This window comes from Tachyglossus aculeatus, chromosome 25 (genome assembly GCF_015852505.1).
Source record: "Tachyglossus aculeatus isolate mTacAcu1 chromosome 25, mTacAcu1.pri, whole genome shotgun sequence".
In the NCBI taxonomy this organism is placed as follows: Eukaryota; Metazoa; Chordata; class Mammalia; order Monotremata; family Tachyglossidae; genus Tachyglossus; species Tachyglossus aculeatus.
The window spans coordinates 24,283,834-24,303,234 of record NC_052090.1 but is presented as its reverse complement, the minus strand read 5'-3'; the positions used below and the strand labels follow the sequence as shown (position 1 = coordinate 24,303,234).

The following is a 19,401-nucleotide window of genomic DNA, read 5'->3' as shown; positions in this document are numbered from 1 at the left end:
GGCTCTGCCAACTGTCAGCTGTGTGACTTTGGGCAAGTCACTTCGCTTCTCTGGGCCTCAGTTCCCTCATCTGTAAAATGGGGATTAAGACTGTGAGCCCCCCCGCGGGACAAGCTGATCACCTTGTAATCTCCCCAGCGCTTAGAACAGTGTGAGCCCACTGTTGGGTAGGGACTGTCTCTATATGTTGCCAATTTGTACTTCCCAAGCGCTTAGTACAGTGCTCTGCACATAGTAAGCGCTCAATAAATACGATTGATGATGAACAGTGCTTTGCACAGAGTAAGCGCTTAATAAATGCCATCGTTATTATTATTGATTGATTATTAGCCCGGTGTTGGGCCCGCAGGGGGCGCTCAATATGGCCGACGGGCTGAGGGAATGATTGAGGGTCGTCGGCGCGCGAAGGCCGCGCGGGTCACGTGGTCGCTCGGGAGCCAATGGCGGGCGGCCGGCGGGGCCGAGCGCGCATGCGCGCGCGCCCGAGAAGAAGAAGGCGCTGAGGAGGCCGCAATGGCGGCGGTGCTTTCGGCCATGGAGCAGTTGTCGGGTCGTGTGGTGCGGGTCCTCGGCTGTAACCCGGGGCCCATGACCCTGCAGGGCACCAACACCTACCTGGTGGGCACCGGGCCCAGGTAAACACCGAACATTCAGTCAATCAATCAATCATCAATCGTATTTATTGAGCGCTTACTGTGTGCAGAGCACTGGACTAGGCGCTTGGGAAGTCCAAGTTGGCAACATCTAGAGACGGTCCCTACCCCACAGTGGGCTAACAATCTAGAAGGGGGAGACAGACAACAAAAACATGCTAACAAAATAAAATAAGTAGAATAGATAGGTACAAGTAAAATAAGTAAATAAATAGAGTCCTAAATATGTACAAACATATTAACAAAAGAAAATAAGTAGCATAGATAGGTACAAGTAAAATAAATAAATAGGGTAATAAATATGTACAAACATCGGGCTCACAGTCTGGAAGGGGGAGACAGAGAACAAAAACAGGCTAACAAAATATAAATAGAATAGATACAAGTAAAATAAATAAATAAATAGAGTAATAAATATGTACAAACATATCTACATATAGACAGGTGCTGTGGGGAAAGGAAGGAGGTAAGATGGGGGGTTGGAGAGGAAGGAAGGGGCTCAGTCTGGGAAGGCCTCGTGGAGGAGGTGAGCTCTCAGTAGTCCTTCCATCGTGCTGATTGGGTGTGCACCACTGCAACAATAACAATCAATCAATCAATCGTATTTATTGAGCGCTCACTGTGTGCAGAGCACTGGACTAAGCGCTTGGGATGTACAAGTTGGCAACGTCTAGAGACGGTCCCTACCCAACAGTGGGCTCACAGTCTAGAAGGGGGTGACAGACAACAAAAACATACTAACAAAATAAAATAAGTAGAATAGATAGGTACAAGTAAAATAAGTAAATAAATAGAGTCATAAATACGTACAAACATATTAACAAAATAAAATAAGTAGAATAGATAGGTACAAGTAAAATAAATAAATAGGGTAATAAATATGTACAAACATCGGGCGCACAGTCTAGAAGGGGGAGACAGAGAACAAAAACAGGCTAACAAAATATAAATGGAATAGATAGGTACAAGTAAAATAAATAAATAGAGTAATAAATATGTACAAACATATATACATATAGACAGGTGTTGTGATGGAGAGGAAGGAAGGGGCTCAGTCTGGGAAGGCCTCGTGGAGGAGGTGAGCCCTTAGTAGTCCTTCCATCGTGCTGATTGGGTGCGCACCACTGCAACAAAATCAATCGTATTTATTGAGCGCTTACTGTGTGCAGAGCACTGGACTAAGCGCTTGGGATGTACAAATTGGCAACGTCTAGAGACGGTCCCTACCCGACAGTGGGCTCGCAGTCTAGAAGGGGGTGACAGACAACAAAAACATACTAACAAAATAAAATAAGTAGAATAGATAGGTACAAGTAAAATAAGTAAATAAATAGAGTCATAAATACGTACAAACATATTAACAAAATAAAATAAGTAGAATAGATAGGTACAAGTAAAATAAATAAATAGGGTAATAAATATGTGCAAACATCGGGCGCACAGTCTAGAAGGGGGAGACAGAGAACAAAAACAGGCTAACAAAATATAAATGGAATAGATAGGTACAAGTAAAATAAATAAATAGAGTAATAAATATGTACAAACATATATACATATAGACAGGTGTTGTGATGGAGAGGAAGGAAGGGGCTCAGTCTGGGAAGGCCTCGTGGAGGAGGTGAGCCCTTAGTAGTCCTTCCATCGTGCTGATTGGGTGCGCACCACTGCAACAAAATCAATCGTATTTATTGAGCGCTTACTGTGTGCAGAGCACTGGACTAAGCGCTTGGGATGTACAAATTGGCAACGTCTAGAGATGGTCCCTACCCGACAGTGGGCTCGCAGTCTAGAAGGGGGAGACAGACAACAAAAACATACTAACAAAATAAAATAAGTAGAATAGATAGGTACAAGTAAAATAAGTAAATAAATAGAGTCATAAATACGTACAAACATATTAACAAAATAAAATAAGTAGAATAGATAGGTACAAGTAAAATAAATAAATAGGGTAATAAATATGTACAAACATCGGGCGCACAGTCTAGAAGGGGGAGACAGAGAACAGAAACATGCTAACAAAATATAAATAGAATAGATAAATACAAGTAAAATAAATAAATAAATAGAGTAATAAATATGTACAAACATATATACATATAGACAGGTGCTGTGGGGAAAGGAAGGAGGTAAGATGGGGGGATGGAGAGGAAGGAAGGGGCTCAGTCTGGGAAGGCCTCTTGGAGGAGGTGAGCTTTCAGTAGTCCTTCTATCATGCTGATTGGGTGTGCACCACTGCAACAATAACAATCAATTAATCAATCGTATTTATTGAGCGCTTACTGTGTGCAGAGCACTGGACTAAGCGCTTGGGATGTACAAGTTGGCAACGTCTAGAGACGGTCCCTACCCGACAGTGGGCTCGCAGTCTAGAAGGGGGAGACAGACAACCAAAACATGCAAATAAAATAAATAGAATAGATAGGTACAAGTAAAATAAGTAAATAAATAGTCATAAATACGTACAAACGTATTAACAAAATAAAATAAGTAGAATAGGTAGGTACAGGTAAAATAAATAAATAGAGTCATAAATATGTACAAACATCGGGCTCACAGTCTGGAAGGGGGAGACAGGGAACAAAAACATGCTAACAAAATATAAATAGAATAGATAGGTACAAGTAAAATAAATAAATAAATAGAGTAATAAATATGTACAAACATATATACATATAGACAGGTGCTGTGGGGAAGGGAAGGAGGTAAGATGGGGGGATGAGAGCAAGGAAGGGGCTCAGTCTGGGAAGGCCTCGTGGAGGAGGTGAGCTCTCAGTAGTCCTTCCATCGTGCTGATTGGGTGCGCACCACTGCAACAAAATCAATCAATCGTATTTATTGAGCGCTTACTGTGTGCAGAGCACCGGACTAAGTGCTTGGGAAGTCCAAGCTGACGGTGCCTACCCGACAGTGGGCTCGCAGTCTAGAAGGGGGAGACAGAGAACAAAAACATACTAACAAAATAAAATAAGTAGAATAGATTGGTACAAGTAAAATAAATAAATAGAGTAATAAATATGTACAAACATCGGGCTCACAGTCTAGAAGGGGGAGACAGACAAGTCCCAGTCTTAATCCTCATTTGGCACATAGTAAGTGCTTAGTAAATGCCATTATTATTTGGCACCAGTGCTTGGCACATAATAATCAATTAATAAATGCCATTATTATTATTTGGCAGATGAGGGAACTGAAGCCCAGGGAAGTCAAGTGACTTGCCCAAAGTCACAAAGCTGACCATTATAATGATGGTATTTGTTAAGAGCTTACGATGTGCCAAGCACTGTTATAATAATAATAATAATAATGATAGTAATGATAGCATTTATTAAGCGCTTACTATCTGCAAAGCACTGTTCTAAGCGCTAGGGAGGTTACAAGGTGATCAGGTTGTCCCACGTGGGGCTCACAGTCTTAATCCCCATTTTACAGGTGAGGGAACTGAGGCTCAGAGAACTCAAGTGACTTGCCCAAGGTCACACAGCAGACATGTGGTGGAGCCGGAATTTGAACCCATGACCTCTGACTCCAAAGCCCAGGCTCTTTCCACTGAGCCACGCTGCTTCTCAATCGCCACGCTGTTCTGAGCGCTGGAGGGGGAGACAAAGTGATCAGGTTGTCCCAGTCTTAATCCTCATTTGGCACCAGTGCTTGTCACATAGTAAGTGCTTAGTAAATGCCATTATTATTAGGCACCAGTGCTTGGCACATAATAATCAATTAATAAATGCCATTATTATTATTTGGCAGATGAGGGAACTGAGGCCCAGAGAAGTCAAGTGACTTGCCCAAAGTCCATAGCTGACCATTATAGTGATGGTATTTGTTAAGTGCTTACTATGTGCCGAGCACTGTTCGAAGCGCTGGAGGGGGAGACAAAGGGATCAGGTTGTCCCAGTCTTAATCCTCATTTGGCACCAGTGTTTGGCAGATTGATTGATTGATTGATTGTAATGATGGTATTTGTTATTCATTCATTCAATCGTATTTATTGAGCGCTTACTGTGTGCAGAGCACCGGACTACGCTTGGGAGGTACAAGTTGGCAACATATAGAGACGGTCCATACCTGACAGTCGGCTCACAGTCTAGAAGGGGGAGACAGAGAACAAAACAAGACATTAACAGAATAAAATAAATATGTACAAGTAAATAAATCAATAAATAGAGTAAAAAATATGTACAAACATAAGTGCTTACTATGTGCCAAGCACTGTTCTAAGTGCCAGACGGGGAGACAAAGTGATCAGGTTGTCCCAGTCTTAATCCTCATTTGGCACCAGTGCTTGGCACATAGTAAGCGCTTAGTAAATGCCATTATTATTATTTGGCAGATGAGGGAACTGAGGCCCAGAGAAGTCAAGTGACTTGCCCAAAGTCACATAGCTGACCATTATAATGATGGTATTTGTGAAGCGCTTACTATGTGCCAAGCACTGTTCTAAGCGCTGGAGGGGGAGACAAAGTGATCAGGTTGTCCCAGTCTTAACCCTCATTTGGCAACAGTGCTTTGCACATGGTAAGCACTTAGTAAATGCCATTATTATTTGGCAGATGAGGGAACTGAGGCCCAGAGAAGTCAAGTGACTTGCCCAAAGTCACAAAGCTGACTATTATAATGATGGTATTTGTTAAGCACTTACTATGTGCCAAGCGCTGTTCTAAGCGCTGGAGGGGGATACAAGGTGATCAGGTTGACCCCCGTGGGGCTCCCAGTCTTCATCCTCATTTTACAGATGAGGGAACTGAGGCCCAGCGAAGTTAAGTGACTTGCCCAAAGTCACACAGCTGAGAAGCAGCGGAGCCGGGATTTGAACCCACGACCTCTGACTCCTAAGCCCGGGCTCTTTTCACTGAGTAAGCGCTTGGGAAGTACAAATCAGCAACATATAGTGACGGTCCCTACCCAACAACGGGCTCACGGTCTAGAAGGGGGAGACAGACAAAAATAACAAAACCAGTGGACAGGTGTCAGAACTGTCAGAATAAATAGAATTAATTAAGAGAAACAGCGTGGCTCAGTGGAAAGAGCCTGGGCTTGGGAGTCAGAGGTCGTGGGTTCTAATCCCAACCCTGCCACTTGTCCGCTGTGTGACTTTGGGCAAGTCACTTCTCTGTGCCTCAGTTCCCTCATCTGTAAAATGGGAATGAAGACTGAAACCCAAGTGGGACAACCTGATTACCTTGTATCTACCCCAGCACTTAGAATAGTGCCTGGCCCCTAGTAAGCGCTTAACAAATACCATCATTATTATTAAATAATAACCATCGTTGAATTGTTCAGCGCTTACTAGGGGCTAAGCGCTGGGGTGGAGACAAGCAAATCAGGTGGGACCCAGTCCCTGACCCTCCTGGGGCTCACAGTCTCCATCCCCGTTTGACAGAGGAGGGAAACTGAGGCCCAGAGGAGTGAAGTGACTTGATCATATCTATTCTATTTATTTTATTTTGTTAGCATATTTGGTTTTGTTCTCTGTCTCCCCCTTTTAGACTGTGAGCCCACTGTTGGGTAGGGACTGTCTCTGTGTGTTGCCAATTTGTACTTCCCAAGCGCTTAGTACAGTGCTCTGCACATAGTAAGCGCTCAATAAATATGATTGATGATGATGATGTTGCCAATTTGTACTTCCCAAGCGCTTAGTACAGTGCTCTGCACATAGTAAGCGCTCAATAAATACGATTGATGATGATGATGATGATGAGTAGATACAAGGTAATCTGGTTGTCCTAAGAGGATCTCACAGTCTTAATCCCCATTTGACAGAGGAGAGAGAACAAGGCCCAGAGAAGTGAAGTGACTTGACCCAGGTCACACAGCAGACAAGTGGCAGAGCCAGGATTAGAACCCAGCACCTTCCGACTCCCGGGCCTGGGCTGTACTCAGTAAGCCACACGGCTTCTCCATCCTCTATGCAGGTCCTAAGGTCCCCTCGGGCGGGATGGGGAGAAGCAGCGTAGCTCAGTGGAAAGGGCACGGGCTTTGGAGTCAGAGGTCATGGGTTCAAATCCCAGCTCCTCCAACTGTCAGCTGTGCGACTTTGGGCAAGTCACTTCACTTCTCTGGGCCTCAGTTCCCTCATCTGTAAAATGGGGATGAAGACTGTGAGCACCCCGTGGGACAACCTGATCACCTTGGAACCTCCCCAGCGCTTAGAACAGTGCTTTGCACATAGTAAGCGCTTAATAAATGCCATCATTATTATTATGGGGAGAGGGGAAGGGGGCTGCCTCCCAGCCCCCACTTTCTCCTTGGGGGTCGTTTTTAATCATAATAACAGTACCTGGCACACAGTAAGCGCTTAACAAATACCGCAATTATTATTATAATGTAATATAATTTGTGGTGTATCTGTTAAGCGCTTACTGTGTGCCAGGCACTGTATAAACTCTGAGGTGGATACAAGCAAATCGGGTGGGGCCCACCGTCTCAATCCCTATTTTACAGATGAAGTAACTGAGGCCCAGAGAAGTGACTTGCCCATGGTCACACAGCAGACAAATCGTGGAGGCAGAATTAGAACCCAGGTCCTGACGCCCAAGCACTATCCACCAGGCCACGCTGCTCCGAACTACGCCGAGCATAAAGTGATAAGATGTCACAGTTTAAACTGTTGTTCCCTGGGCGGACCAGGCCAGCCGGAATCCGTGACGTTCCGGATTGGGCAGGGAACGTTTCTGCTCATTCGGATGTACTGTATTCCCCCAAGCGCTCAGTACAGCGTTCAGCACTCAGTAAATACTGTTGATTGACTGATTCCGTTAAATGCTGTCACATTCCGTAACAAATACTAGCCATCGTGAGCCTAAAAGGGAAAAGGAGGGGTTCCCAACTCCTGGTCTGACAGTCCCCACCTCTCCCTAGGCTATGAGTTTTTGTTCTATTAATGCTGAGGAATTGAGTGAGTTGTGGCTGATTTCAGAGGAAACTCAAAATCAGCTGTTGGTAGATGAGGTGGAAGAGCAGGAACAGCAGGGGAAAAGAATGAATTATTTGATGTAATGGCCGGCTGTCAGCAAATCATCATCATCAATCGTATTTATTGAGCGCTTACTGTCTGCAGAGCACTGTACTAAGCGCTTGGGAAGTACAATTTGGCAACATATAGGGACAGTCCCTACCCAACAGTGGGCTCACAGTCTAAAAGTCTAAAAGCAAATATGTGTCAGGCACCTGTCAGAGGCGATCTTAGACATGTGTAGTCAATCATTCAGCCATATCTATTGAGCGTTTGCTGTGTGCAGAGCACTTTACTAAGCGCTTGGGAGAGGACAGTATAACAGAGCTGGGAGACTCAATCCCGGAGAAGCAGCATGGCCTCGTGGATAGAGCGCTTAGTACAGTGCTGTGCACACAGTAAGCACTCAATAAATGCGACTGAATGAATAGAGCCCGGGCCTGGAAGCCAGAAGGTCATGGGTTCTAATCCTGGCCCTGCCACTTGCCTGTTCCATGGCGATGGGCAAGGCACTTCACTTCTCTGGACCTCAGGTCCCTCATCCATAAAATGGAAGTTGAGACTATGAGCTACATGGGACAGGGACTGTGTCCAACTCAGTTTGCTCATATCCACCCCAGCGCCTAGTGCAGTGCCTAGCGTAGAGTAAGTGCTTAACAAATACACCATTATTATTATCATGTTGTACTTCCCAAGCGCTTAGTACAGTGCTCTGCACACAGTAAGCGCTCAATAAATACGATTGATGAGGATGATTATCATTGTCATCTTCACCGTGAGCTTCGAGTCCGGAGGGAGACTATGTGAAATGCGATCACCCCCTTATACAGTGATTTTTCTGAAGATTTGGGGCCGGTCGGGGGAAGAATGTACATTATTTCTGTGAAAGTTTTCAGTTTCATCTACTCATACGTGTGGGGAAAGTATGGCTTTCTTAAAAACCAATGTAAATGTCCAGAATGATATAATATAGTTGGTCAGTTTTCTCCGCGGCCTCCTAAATGTCCATTTGCCCCCTTTTTTTAGACGGATCCTCATCGACACGGGGGAACCGGACATCCCTGAATATATCAGTTGTCTCAAGAAGGCGCTGATTCAGTTCAACACCTCCATCCAGGAAATCTTAGTGACTCACTGGCACACGGATCATTCCGGAGGAATCCAAGACGTTTGTAAAATCATCGGCGATGGTGAGCAGAGGGTGGCGGGTCTGGGAACGAGCTTTCCTCGACTCTGTCCAGATACCGAACACTCAGCTACTAAAGGGTTTGCTTAGCACTTCTGTCTTATCGTCCACTCCCAAGCGCTTAGTACAGAGCTCTGCACGCAGTGAGCACTCAATAAGGACCACAGGTTGATTGATACTTGCACAGCCCCACAGCACTTGTGTCCATATTTGTCATTTATTTCGATTATTGTCTGTCTCCCCCCTAGGCTGAAAGCTCGTTGTGGGCAGGGAATGTGTCCGTTTATTGTTATACTATGCTCTCCCAAGTGCTTAGTACAGTGCTGTGCACACGGCAAGGGTATAACAAATACTGACCAGCGTTTTCAAGTGTGATAAGCTGCAGTATCATCCTGAAAATTAGCTGTGCCCTCCATTTATATCCCTTTAGACTGTAAGCTCCTTTTTGAATGGTGTCTGTTAAGCACTTATTTTGTGCCAGGCACCGTACTAAGCAATGGGGTAGTTTCAAGATGAGCAGATTGGACACAGTCCATGTCCTACGTGGGACTCAGCTTTAATCCCCATTTTACAGATGAGGTAACTGAGGCACAGGGAAATTAAGTGACTTGCCCAAGGTCACACACCAGACAAGTGGCGGCGCCAGGATTAGAACCCAGGTCCTCCGACTCCCAGGCCTGTGTTTTTCCCAATAGGCCACGCTCCTTCTGGACAGGGAACATGTCTACCAAATCTGTTGCATTGTTCTCTCCCAAGCGCTTAGTACAGTGCTCTGCACACAGTAAGTGTTCAGTAAATACCATTGATTGATTTAGTGATAGAAAGGAGGGAAATGACCCATTTCCATACCCCCCCTGCCCCGGCCAAATGTCAGATCATCTGAAACCTGCCACTTCTGAGTTTTTCCTGTATATCTATTAGTGGTAGATGGATTAGAGGTTGGCATTCTGTCTCCCCCTTTTAGACTGTGAGCCCACTGTTGGGTAGGGACTATCTCTATATGTTGCCAACTTGTACTTCCCAAGCGCTTAGTACAGTGCTCTGCACACAGTAAGTGCTCCATAAATACAATTGATTGATTGATTGATTATCTTTCTGGAGAACGCAAATTCGTGAAGCGTTCCATATTTTTCTATCCTACTTATTTTATTTTGTTGGTATGTTTGGTTCTGTTCTCTGTCTCCCCCTTTTAGACTGTGAGCCCACTGTTGGGTAGGGACTGTCTCTATGTGATGCCAATTTGTACTTCCCAAGCGCTTAGTACAGTGCTCTGCACATAGTAAGCGCTCAATAAATACGATTGATTGATTGATTGGAGAATACCGTAATAAATTCCTCAATCGTTTCTAGCAATTAAAGATTCCCTGGGTACTTCTGGCCAATACTTTAGACCAATAAGTCACTTCTGGTCCTTGGAATCCTTTGCCATCCCCTTCTCTTACCACTGAAACGAAAAACTCTTTTCAAATAGGAAATAGGCCTGAATTGGGAAGCAGTGAGACCTAGTGGAAAAAGCCTGGGCTTCAGAAGGACCAGGGTTCATTCATTCATTCATTCATTCATTCATTCAATCGTATTTATTGAGCGTTTACTCACTGTATATGTGCTTGGGAAGTACAAGTTGGCAACATGTAGAGACGGTCCCTACCCAACAACGGGCTCACAGTCTAGAAGGGGGAGACAGACAACAAAACAAAACATGTGGACAAGTGTCAAGTCATCAGAATAAATAGAAGTAAAGCTAGGTGCACACCATTAACAAAATAGAATAGTAAATATGTACTAATAGTAAATATGTTCTAATCCCGGCTCCACCACTGGTCTGCTGTGAGACCTTAGGCAAGTCAGGTTGTTTCTCTGTGCCTCAGTTACCTCATCCATAAAATGGAGATTAAGACCGGGAGCCCCATGTGGGACAGGGACTGTGTCCAACCTGATTAGCTTGGATCTACCCCAGTGCTTAGTACAGTGCCTGGCACATAGTAAGCACTTAACAAATACCATTTTTAAAAATGTGCTAACCCAGTTAAGGTGGTTGGGAGGGTTTTGATCCTGAGAGAAGCAGCATGGCCCAGTGGAAAAGAGCAAGGGCTTTGGAGTCAGGTCGTGGGTTCAAATCCTGGCTCCGCCAAGTGTCAGCTGTGTGACTTTGGGTAAGCCACTTCTCTGTGCCTCAGTTACCTCATCTGTAAAATGGGGATTAAGCCTGTAAGCCCCCCATGGGACAACACGATCACCTTGTAACCTCCCCAGCACTTAAAATAGTGTTTTGCACATAGTAAGCGCTTAGTAAATGCTGCTATTATTATTTAGTTATTAACTGTTTTAAAAAAATGTGACCTTAAGTTAGTGGCCGTGGGCTTGGCCATCTGGGGGCATTGCTGTTCTGCTGGGATGTTCATTCATTCAGTCGTATTTATTGAGCACATACTGTGTGCGGAGCACTGTACTAAGCGCTTGGGAGAGGACAATACAACAATATAGCAGACACATTCCCAGCCCACGAGCTTGTCAAAGCAGACAGAAAGACCCAGTGAATCCCTGAGTGTCGGCGGTGGCTGCCCCCAGCCACTCAGTACACAATGACGAGCTCTGTGAGAGCAGCGTTGCCCAGTGGAGTCAGAGGACCTGGGTTCTAATCCTGGCTGTGCCACTTGTCTGCCGTGTGACCTTGAGCTAAGCCCCTTTGGGCTTCCATTCCCTCCTCTGTAAAATGGGGATTAAATCCTCTTCCCTCCTAGTTAGGCTGTGAACCCCATGTGGGACAGGGACCGTATCCAACCAGATCAGCTCGTATCTACCCCAGTGCTTAGGACAGTGTTTGGCACATAATAAGGGATTAACACCCACCAGGATTATAACACAGACTTGGTGTGTTTCGCAACTAGGAACTGAATATGCCATTAAGAAGCTTCCACGGAATCCTCACGTGGAAGAAGTTATAGGAAACGGAGAGCAGCAGTACGTTTATCTGCGAGATGGAGATGTGATCAAGACAGAGGGAGCCACTATCAGGTAAACATCTCCGAGTCAGCATCTGAGGCCTGACCCGAAATTTAATATCGCCTAAAGTCTTTACACTTATTGCGCGAAATCTCTCTCCTGACTGTTCCCTTATAGAACCTTTTTCCTTGCTTTTTCTTTTTCGTCAAGGGGTGGAAGGATTCAGAAGCCCTGAAGGCTTCAAAATATTTAACCTGATTCATACACTGCTCAATGATAGGGAGCTTAATGTGCTTTCCTGTCTACTAGGTGATTTGTCTTCACTGCATCGTGGCTTAATAATAATAATGAAGGTGTTTGGTAAGCGCTTACTATGTGCAAAGCACCGTTCTAAGCGCTGGGGAGGTTACAAGGTGATCAGGTTGTCCCACGGGGAGCTCATGGGTTTAATCCCCATTTTACAGATGAGGTAACTGAGGCACAAAGAAGTTAAGTGACTTGCCCAGAGTCACACAGATGACAGTTGGCAGCTGGGATTTGAACCCATGACCTCTGACTCCAAAGCCCATGCTCTTTCCACTGAGCCACGCTGCTTCTCCTAGACAAATCTACGTGATTTGTCTTCACTGCATCATGGCCTAATAATAATAATGATATTTGTTAAGCCCTTACTGTGTGCAAGGCAGAGTTCTAAGCGCTGGGGTAGATACAGCATAATAATAATGGTATTTATTAAGCGCTTACTATGTGCAAGGCACTGTTCTAAGCGCATAATCAGGTTGGACACCATGCCTGTCCCACATGGGGCTCACAGTCTTCATCCCCATTTTACAGATGAGATAACTGGAGCACAGAGAAGTGAAGGGACTTGCTCAAGGTCGCACAGCAGACAGGTGGCAGAGCCGGGATGAGAACCCAGGTCCTTTTGACACTCATGTCCATGCTGTATCCACTAGACCACGCTGCGTCTTGCCTAGTGGTTATAGCACGGGACTGAGGAATCAGAAGGACCTGGTTTCTAATTCCGGCTCCCCCACTCATCCGCTGGGTGACTTTGGGCAAGACCCTTCAGTTCTCTGGGCCTCAGTTACCTCATCTGGAAAATGGGGGTTGAGTGTTGGCCCCAGAGGGACAGGGGACTGTGTCCAACCTGATGGTCTTGAACGTTTGGTATTTGCGGTATTCGTTAAGCGCTTACTATGTGCCAGGCACGGCAGATAGAAGTTAATCAGGTTGGACCCTGTCCCTCATGGGGTTTACCGTCTGAATCCCCATTTTACAGGGGAGGGAACTGAGCCACAGAAAAGTGACATTCCCGAGGTCAAGCAGCAGACAAGTGGCGGAGCCGGGATTAGAACCCAGGTCCTTTTGATTTCCAGGCCCAAGCTGCATCTGTTAGGCCAAAGTGCTTCTCGTTGCCCGTGATATTCACCTCATCCCCTTAGAATTTATTTCCATATCCGCAATTTACTAACGCGTGTCTCCCCCCTAGACTGTAAGCTCCCTGTCAGCAGGGAACGTGCATACCATCTCTGTTGTATTGTACTCTCCTCAGCACTTCGTTCACCACTCTGCGCCCAGTAAGCGTTCAGTAAGTACCATTGATTGATTGGAACAGAGACACTTCCCCTCAGTCCCGCTCCCTGAATGCATTTACCTGCCCTCTTGTCTCTGACGGAAAAAAAAATGCTGGCGTCCGAAAGAGGCCCCTTATTTCTCAGTTACCAAACTAGAGATCGTAAAGCTCAGATCAGTAAGATTCCCTACAGCTTGGCAGGCACTAAAATAATCACTTCCCCCTTTTTTCATGAAAAATCGAAAGCGGCAGGCGTTCCTTGTATCATTTTGTCAACCCAGAAGGAGGTGGAAAAAACCACTCAAAACTGCTGGCATTAGGTCTCGTCTATTTTGGGTGAGCTCTGGCGTGAAACTCCCAAAGAAAGGAAGCAGTCGAAATTTTAAACGGTTTCTCCATGTTCGTCAGTACTGAGTTTCTGCTAAAGCGAGCTTTGGAGTTATAATGTCGGCGGAATGCTATTTTTCGAATGTCTCTGGTGGTCCAACTACCTCCTAGGCCCCAGGAGGAAAGAGCTTTGGAAAAAGCACAAACTCATCTCAACCCCTATAGAGGCAATTTAGGGCTTTGTAAGCAGGGAACTGGTCTACCAACCCAGTTATGTTGCCCTCTCCCATGCACTTAGTAGTGTTCTGCTCACAGTAAGTGCTCAATAATAATAATAATAATGGCATTTTATTAAGCGCTTACTATGTGTTAAGCGCTGGGGAGTTTACAGGGGGGTGCTCACAGTCTTAATCCCCATTTTACAGATGAGGTAACCAAGGCACAGAGAAGTTAAGTGACTTGCCCAGCGCTTAGAACAGTGCTTAGCACATAGTAAGAGCTTAATAAATGCCATCATTATTATTATTGCCCAAAGTCACACAGCTGACAATTGGCGGAGCCGGAATTCGAACCCATGACCCCTGACTCCAAGCCCGTGCTCTTTCCACTGAGCCCCGCCACTTCTCTGTAGTTATAGGGAATAACTATAACCCTTCTTAGGGGAAGCAGCGTGGCTCAGTGGAAAGAGCCCGGGCTTTGGAGTCAGAGGTCATGGGTTCAAATCCCGGCTCCACCACTTGTCGGCTGTGTGACTCTGGGCAAGTCACTTAACTTCTCCGGGCCTCGGTTACCTCATCTGTAAAATGGGGATTAAGACTGTGAGCCCCGCGTGGGACAACCTGATCACCTTGTAAATTCCCCAGCGCTTAGAACAGTGCTTTGCACATAGTAAGCGCTTAATAAATGTCATTATTATTATTATTATTATTATTCTAGGCTGTCAACCCGTTGTTGGGTAGGGATTGTCCCCATCTGTGGTCGAATTGTACTTTCCAAGCACTTAGTACAGTGCCCTGCACACAGTAAGCGCTCAAGAAATACGATTGAATGAATTGAATGAATGAGAAATATATTATTGTTTAGAACAGTTCTCACTTCAAAAATCTATCCAAAGCACTTTCTAATAATGTACAGTTTCTCAGTATATTAACATCTGACTCTTTCTCTCTCTATCTTTGCACTTTCTCAGTCTTTCATCTGTTTGAAAACTGGTTACTCATAAAGGTCAAGAAACTACCGAATGTTTGGTAAAAAAAAAAAAAAAAACCAGATAGATGACAGGAGGGGTAAAGTCATCTGAAGTTAATTAAATCTGTCAATTTCTCGAAATGCTCTAAGCCTTCATGACGAGCAAGCCTAAAAGCTTTCAAGAGTGAAGCCCTCAAAGGAAACATTAAAATGGCTCTGGTGCTTTTGGTTTCCTCCCCTTTAGCAACGTTTCTTCTGTATTTTATGTTCGAGGGTAGAGGATTGAACGAACGAATGAGTTTAAGTCACTCTGCATTATAAAATATAAATCACTCAGCAAGAGATTTGGACTCGCCACGGTTTCCAGTAGGTGAGAGAGCCAAGAATAAATGAAAAGCAGCATTGGTCTAGTGGAAAGAACGCAAGCTTGAGAGTCAGAGGACCTGGGTTCTAATCCCGGCTCTGCCATTTGCCAGCTGTGTGACCTCGGGCAAGTCACTTCAGTTCTCTGTGCCTCAGTCTCCTCATCTGTAAAGTGGAGATTCAGTTCCTGTTCTCCTTTCTACTTAGATTGTAAGTTCAGCGTGGGACAGGGACCGTGTCTGATCCGATTATCATTTATCTACCCCAGCGCCAATCAACCAATGGTACTTATTGAGCGCTTACTGTGTGCAGAGCACTGTACTAAGCAGTTGGGAGAGTACAGTACAGCAGAATTGGCAGAGTTCCCTGCCCGTAAAAAGCTTACATGCTTGTGGAAAGAGCACGGGCCTGGAGTCAGAGGATGTGGATGTGGCTTGGCCACATAATAATAATAATGATGGCATTTATTAAGCGCTTACTATGTGCAGTGCACTGTTCTAAGCGCTGGAGGGGATACAAGATGATCATGTTGTCCCACGTGGGGCTCACAGTCTTAATCCCCATTTTCCAGATGAGGTAACTGAGGCTCAGAGAAGTTAAGTGACTTGCCCAAGGCCACACAGCAGACACATGTCTGCTGTCTGCTGTGAGACCTTGGGCAAGTCATTTCACTTCTCTGGGCCTCAGTTACCTCATCTGTAAAAAGGGGATGAAGACTGAGAGCCCCATGTGGGATAGGGACTGTGTCCAATCTGATTGGCTTGTATCTACCCCAGCGCTTAGAACAGGGCTTGGCGCATAATAACTAATATCACAATCATTAACAAATACCATAATTCCATAGTAAATGCTTAACAAATATTATAACATTAATAATAATGATTCATAACGATGATGTTAATAAATATTCCGAGGCAGCCACTATTGTACTAGTTTCATATGGGCAGGAGGAGAAAGGTTAGACAGATGGTAGGAGTTTTAAATCATCGATCTCTTGGCCTTGATCATTTTTTTTTTCATTGAAATAGCCATGGTTGAATCCAAGAAAAATAAAACTCTGCAAAGCAGATCCTAGCCTCCCTTCCCTCCCCTCTCCCTTTTCCATCCTTTGCCCTAAGCTGGTGGTTAAACGTTAAGGAGAACTATTTAGCCATATTTTTTTTTTTAAAAAATCACCCTGCCATCTGGGATGGACTGAGAAGGAAAAGTGTGGCAACCAGTTTGACGGTTAAGCTAAATAAAAGACAATTAAGGCCATTTTTCCCTCCCTATCAGCTCACAGATCTCCGCTTGTTTACAAAGCCTGGGAGGAAAGGAACAAGTGCCGTTTTCCGGAAACTCAATTATTCCCCAGGAGATTCTCTTCAGAGAGTGGCTGTCTTATAAAACCGATATTGATGAAGAAGCCTCTTCTTTAGGTTTTTATCTTTATCGCCTGATTATGGCTTGGACTCGGATTAGTCCGCCTTCAGAAACAAAGGGGGAAAACCGGGGTGGCAGTTCCCTTCCGTATTCCCCAACTCGAGGGAGGTAGAAAACTTGGAGGGAGTTCAGAGGAGAGGCCCAGAAATGATGAAAGGATCGAGCGTCACGGATTAATGAGGACTCGATAGAGGAACCGGGATTTATCGGAGTTGGCGAAGGAGAAGGCCTAAATAGTAAGTCTGTGAGACAATTAACGAGACGCCCCGATCCCGGGGCCTGGAGGCCAGCTGTTCTCCAGAGGAGAGGGGATTTTCAGCGAGGAGCAAAGTCTCTGCCAAAGGAGCCTGCTGTTTTAGGTTGGGGTGGGTTTCCGGGAAGCCATGGGGATTTATTTTATTTTATTTTGTTAGTATGTTTGGTTTTGTTCTCTGTCTCCCCCTTTTAGACTGTGAGCCCACTGTTGGGTAGGGACTGTCTCCATATGTTGCCAATTTGTACTTCCCAAGCGCTTAGTACAGTGCTCTGCACATAGTAAGCGCTCAATAAATACGATTGATGATGATCTCTTTGGAAGGAGGAGAGTTTCCCATTCTTCCAGGCGGGGCCTGGTCTGAAGGCCGGGAGGAGAGCGGATTAGATCAGTCAAGTCAATCATTGGTATTTATCGAGCACTTTGTGCAGAACCCTGTAGTAATAATAATAATTCTAGTACTTAATGATGGCATTTATTAAGCGCTTACCATGTGCAAGGTGCTGTTCTAAGCACTGGGGAGGTTACAAGGGGATCAGATTGTCCCACGGGGGGCTCACAGTCTTCACCCCCATTTTCCAGATGAGGGAACTGAGGCCCAGAGAAGTGAAGTGATTTGCCCAAGGTCACACAGCTGACACTTGGCGGAGCAGGGATTTGAACCCATGACCTCTGACTCCAAAGCCCGGGCTCTTTCCCCTGAGCCACGCTGCTTCTCTACTTGTTAAGCGCTTTCTGTGTGCCGGGCACTGTACTAAGTGTTGGGGTGGACACAGGCAGGGTTGGACTAAGCACCTGGGAGAGGACGATACAGTCCGTAGATACAGTCTACAGTGCTAAGCGCTTAGTACAGTGCTCTGCACACAGTAAGCGCCCAATAAATATGATTGATGATGATGATGATACAGTCTCTGCCATCTAGGAACTTGTAGGCTCTTGAATATTATTTATTTATTTATTTTGCTTTGTCCATGTCTATTCTATTTATTTTATTTTGTTACTGTGTTTGGTTTTGTTCTCTGTCTCCCCCTTCTAGACTGTGAGCCCACTGTTGGGTAGGGACTGTCTCTATATGTTGTCAACTTGTCCTTCCCAAGCGCCTAGTACAGTGCTCTGCACACAGTAAGCGCTCAATAAATACGATCGATCGATTGATTGAAACCCCCGTCCTAAGAGTCTGTGAATTATTAAGCGCTTCCTAGGTGCCAGACACTATACTGAGTTCTGGATGTAGCTACAGGCTAATCAGGTTGATGATGATCATCATCATCAATCATATTTATTGAGCGCTTACTGTGTGCAGAGCACTGGACTAAGCTCTTGGGAAGTACAAGTTGGCAACATATAGAGACAGTCCCTACCCAACAGTGGGCTCACAGTCTAAAATGATGTAGACTGTGATGATGATGATGATTTAGAGAAGCAGCGTGGCTCAGTGGAAAGAGCCCGGGCTTTGGAGTCAGAGGTCATGGGTTCAAATCCCAGCTCTGCCAGTTGTCAGCTGTGTGACTTTGGGCAAGTCACTTCACTTCTCTGGGCCTCAGTTCCCTCATCTGGAAAATGGGGATGAAGACTGTGAGCCCCTGTGGGACAACCTGATCACCTTGTAACCTCCCCAGCGCTTAGAACCGTGCTCTGCACATAGTAAGTGCTTAATAAATGCCATTATTATTATTATTATGTTATTTATTAAGCGCTTACTATGTGCTAATCACTGTTCTAAGCGCTGGGGGAGATACAAGGTTGTCCCACGTGGGGCTCACAGTCTTAATCCCCGTTTTAAGGACGGGGTAAATGAGGTCCACTTTCTCCTAAGTGACATGCCCAGAAAGGTCACATAGCAGACATCCTTTAAACCGAAAGCTCCCTGGGGGAAGGGAAGGTATATGCCAACACTTCCAAGCGCTTAGCGCAGTGCTGTCCACACAGTAAGCGCTCAGTAATCAGACAACCTGATTACCTTGTTAAGCGCTTAGAACAGTGCTTGACACATAGTAAGCGCTTAACAAATAATAATAATAACAATGATGGCATTTATTAAGCATTTACTGTGTGCAAAGCACCGTTCTAAGCGCTGCGGAGGTTACAAGGTGATCAGGTTGTCCCACGGGGGGCTCACAGTCTTCATCCCCATTTTACAGATGAGGTCACTGCAGCACAGAGAAGTGAAGTGACTTGCCCAACGTCACACAGCTGACAGTTGACAGAGCCGGGATTTGAACCCATGACCTCTGACTCCAAAGCCCGTGCTCTTTCTACTGAGCCAGGCTGCTTCTCTAAATACCAAAATTATTATTATTATCATTATTACAAGCAAATCAGGTTGCACACAGTCCCTGCCCCACAGTGGGCTCCCAGTCATCATCCCCATTTTCCAGATGAGGTAACTTAGGCCGAGAGAAGCGAAGCGACTTGCCCAAGGTCACACAACTGACGAACCCACTGTTGGGTAGGGACTGTCTCTATACGTTGCCAATTTGTACTTCCCAAGCGCTTAGTACAATGCTCTGCACACAGTAAACGCTCAATAAATAC

At 45.3% G+C, this 19,401-nt stretch overlaps 1 protein-coding gene across 1 annotated transcript in view; it reads left to right on the top strand.

Moving 5' to 3' along the window:
• The first annotated feature begins 509 nt into the window (after window positions 1-509).
• Window positions 510-19,401, top strand: part of LACTB2 (lactamase beta 2) — a 29,660-nt gene continuing 10,768 nt past the window's right edge. The window contains exons 1-3 of the mRNA XM_038766635.1: window positions 510-635; window positions 8,635-8,798; window positions 11,683-11,809. Of these exons, the coding sequence (XP_038622563.1) occupies window positions 514-635; window positions 8,635-8,798; window positions 11,683-11,809 (413 nt within the window). The 5' untranslated portion in view covers window positions 510-513. The remainder of the gene's footprint in view (window positions 636-8,634; window positions 8,799-11,682; window positions 11,810-19,401) is intronic.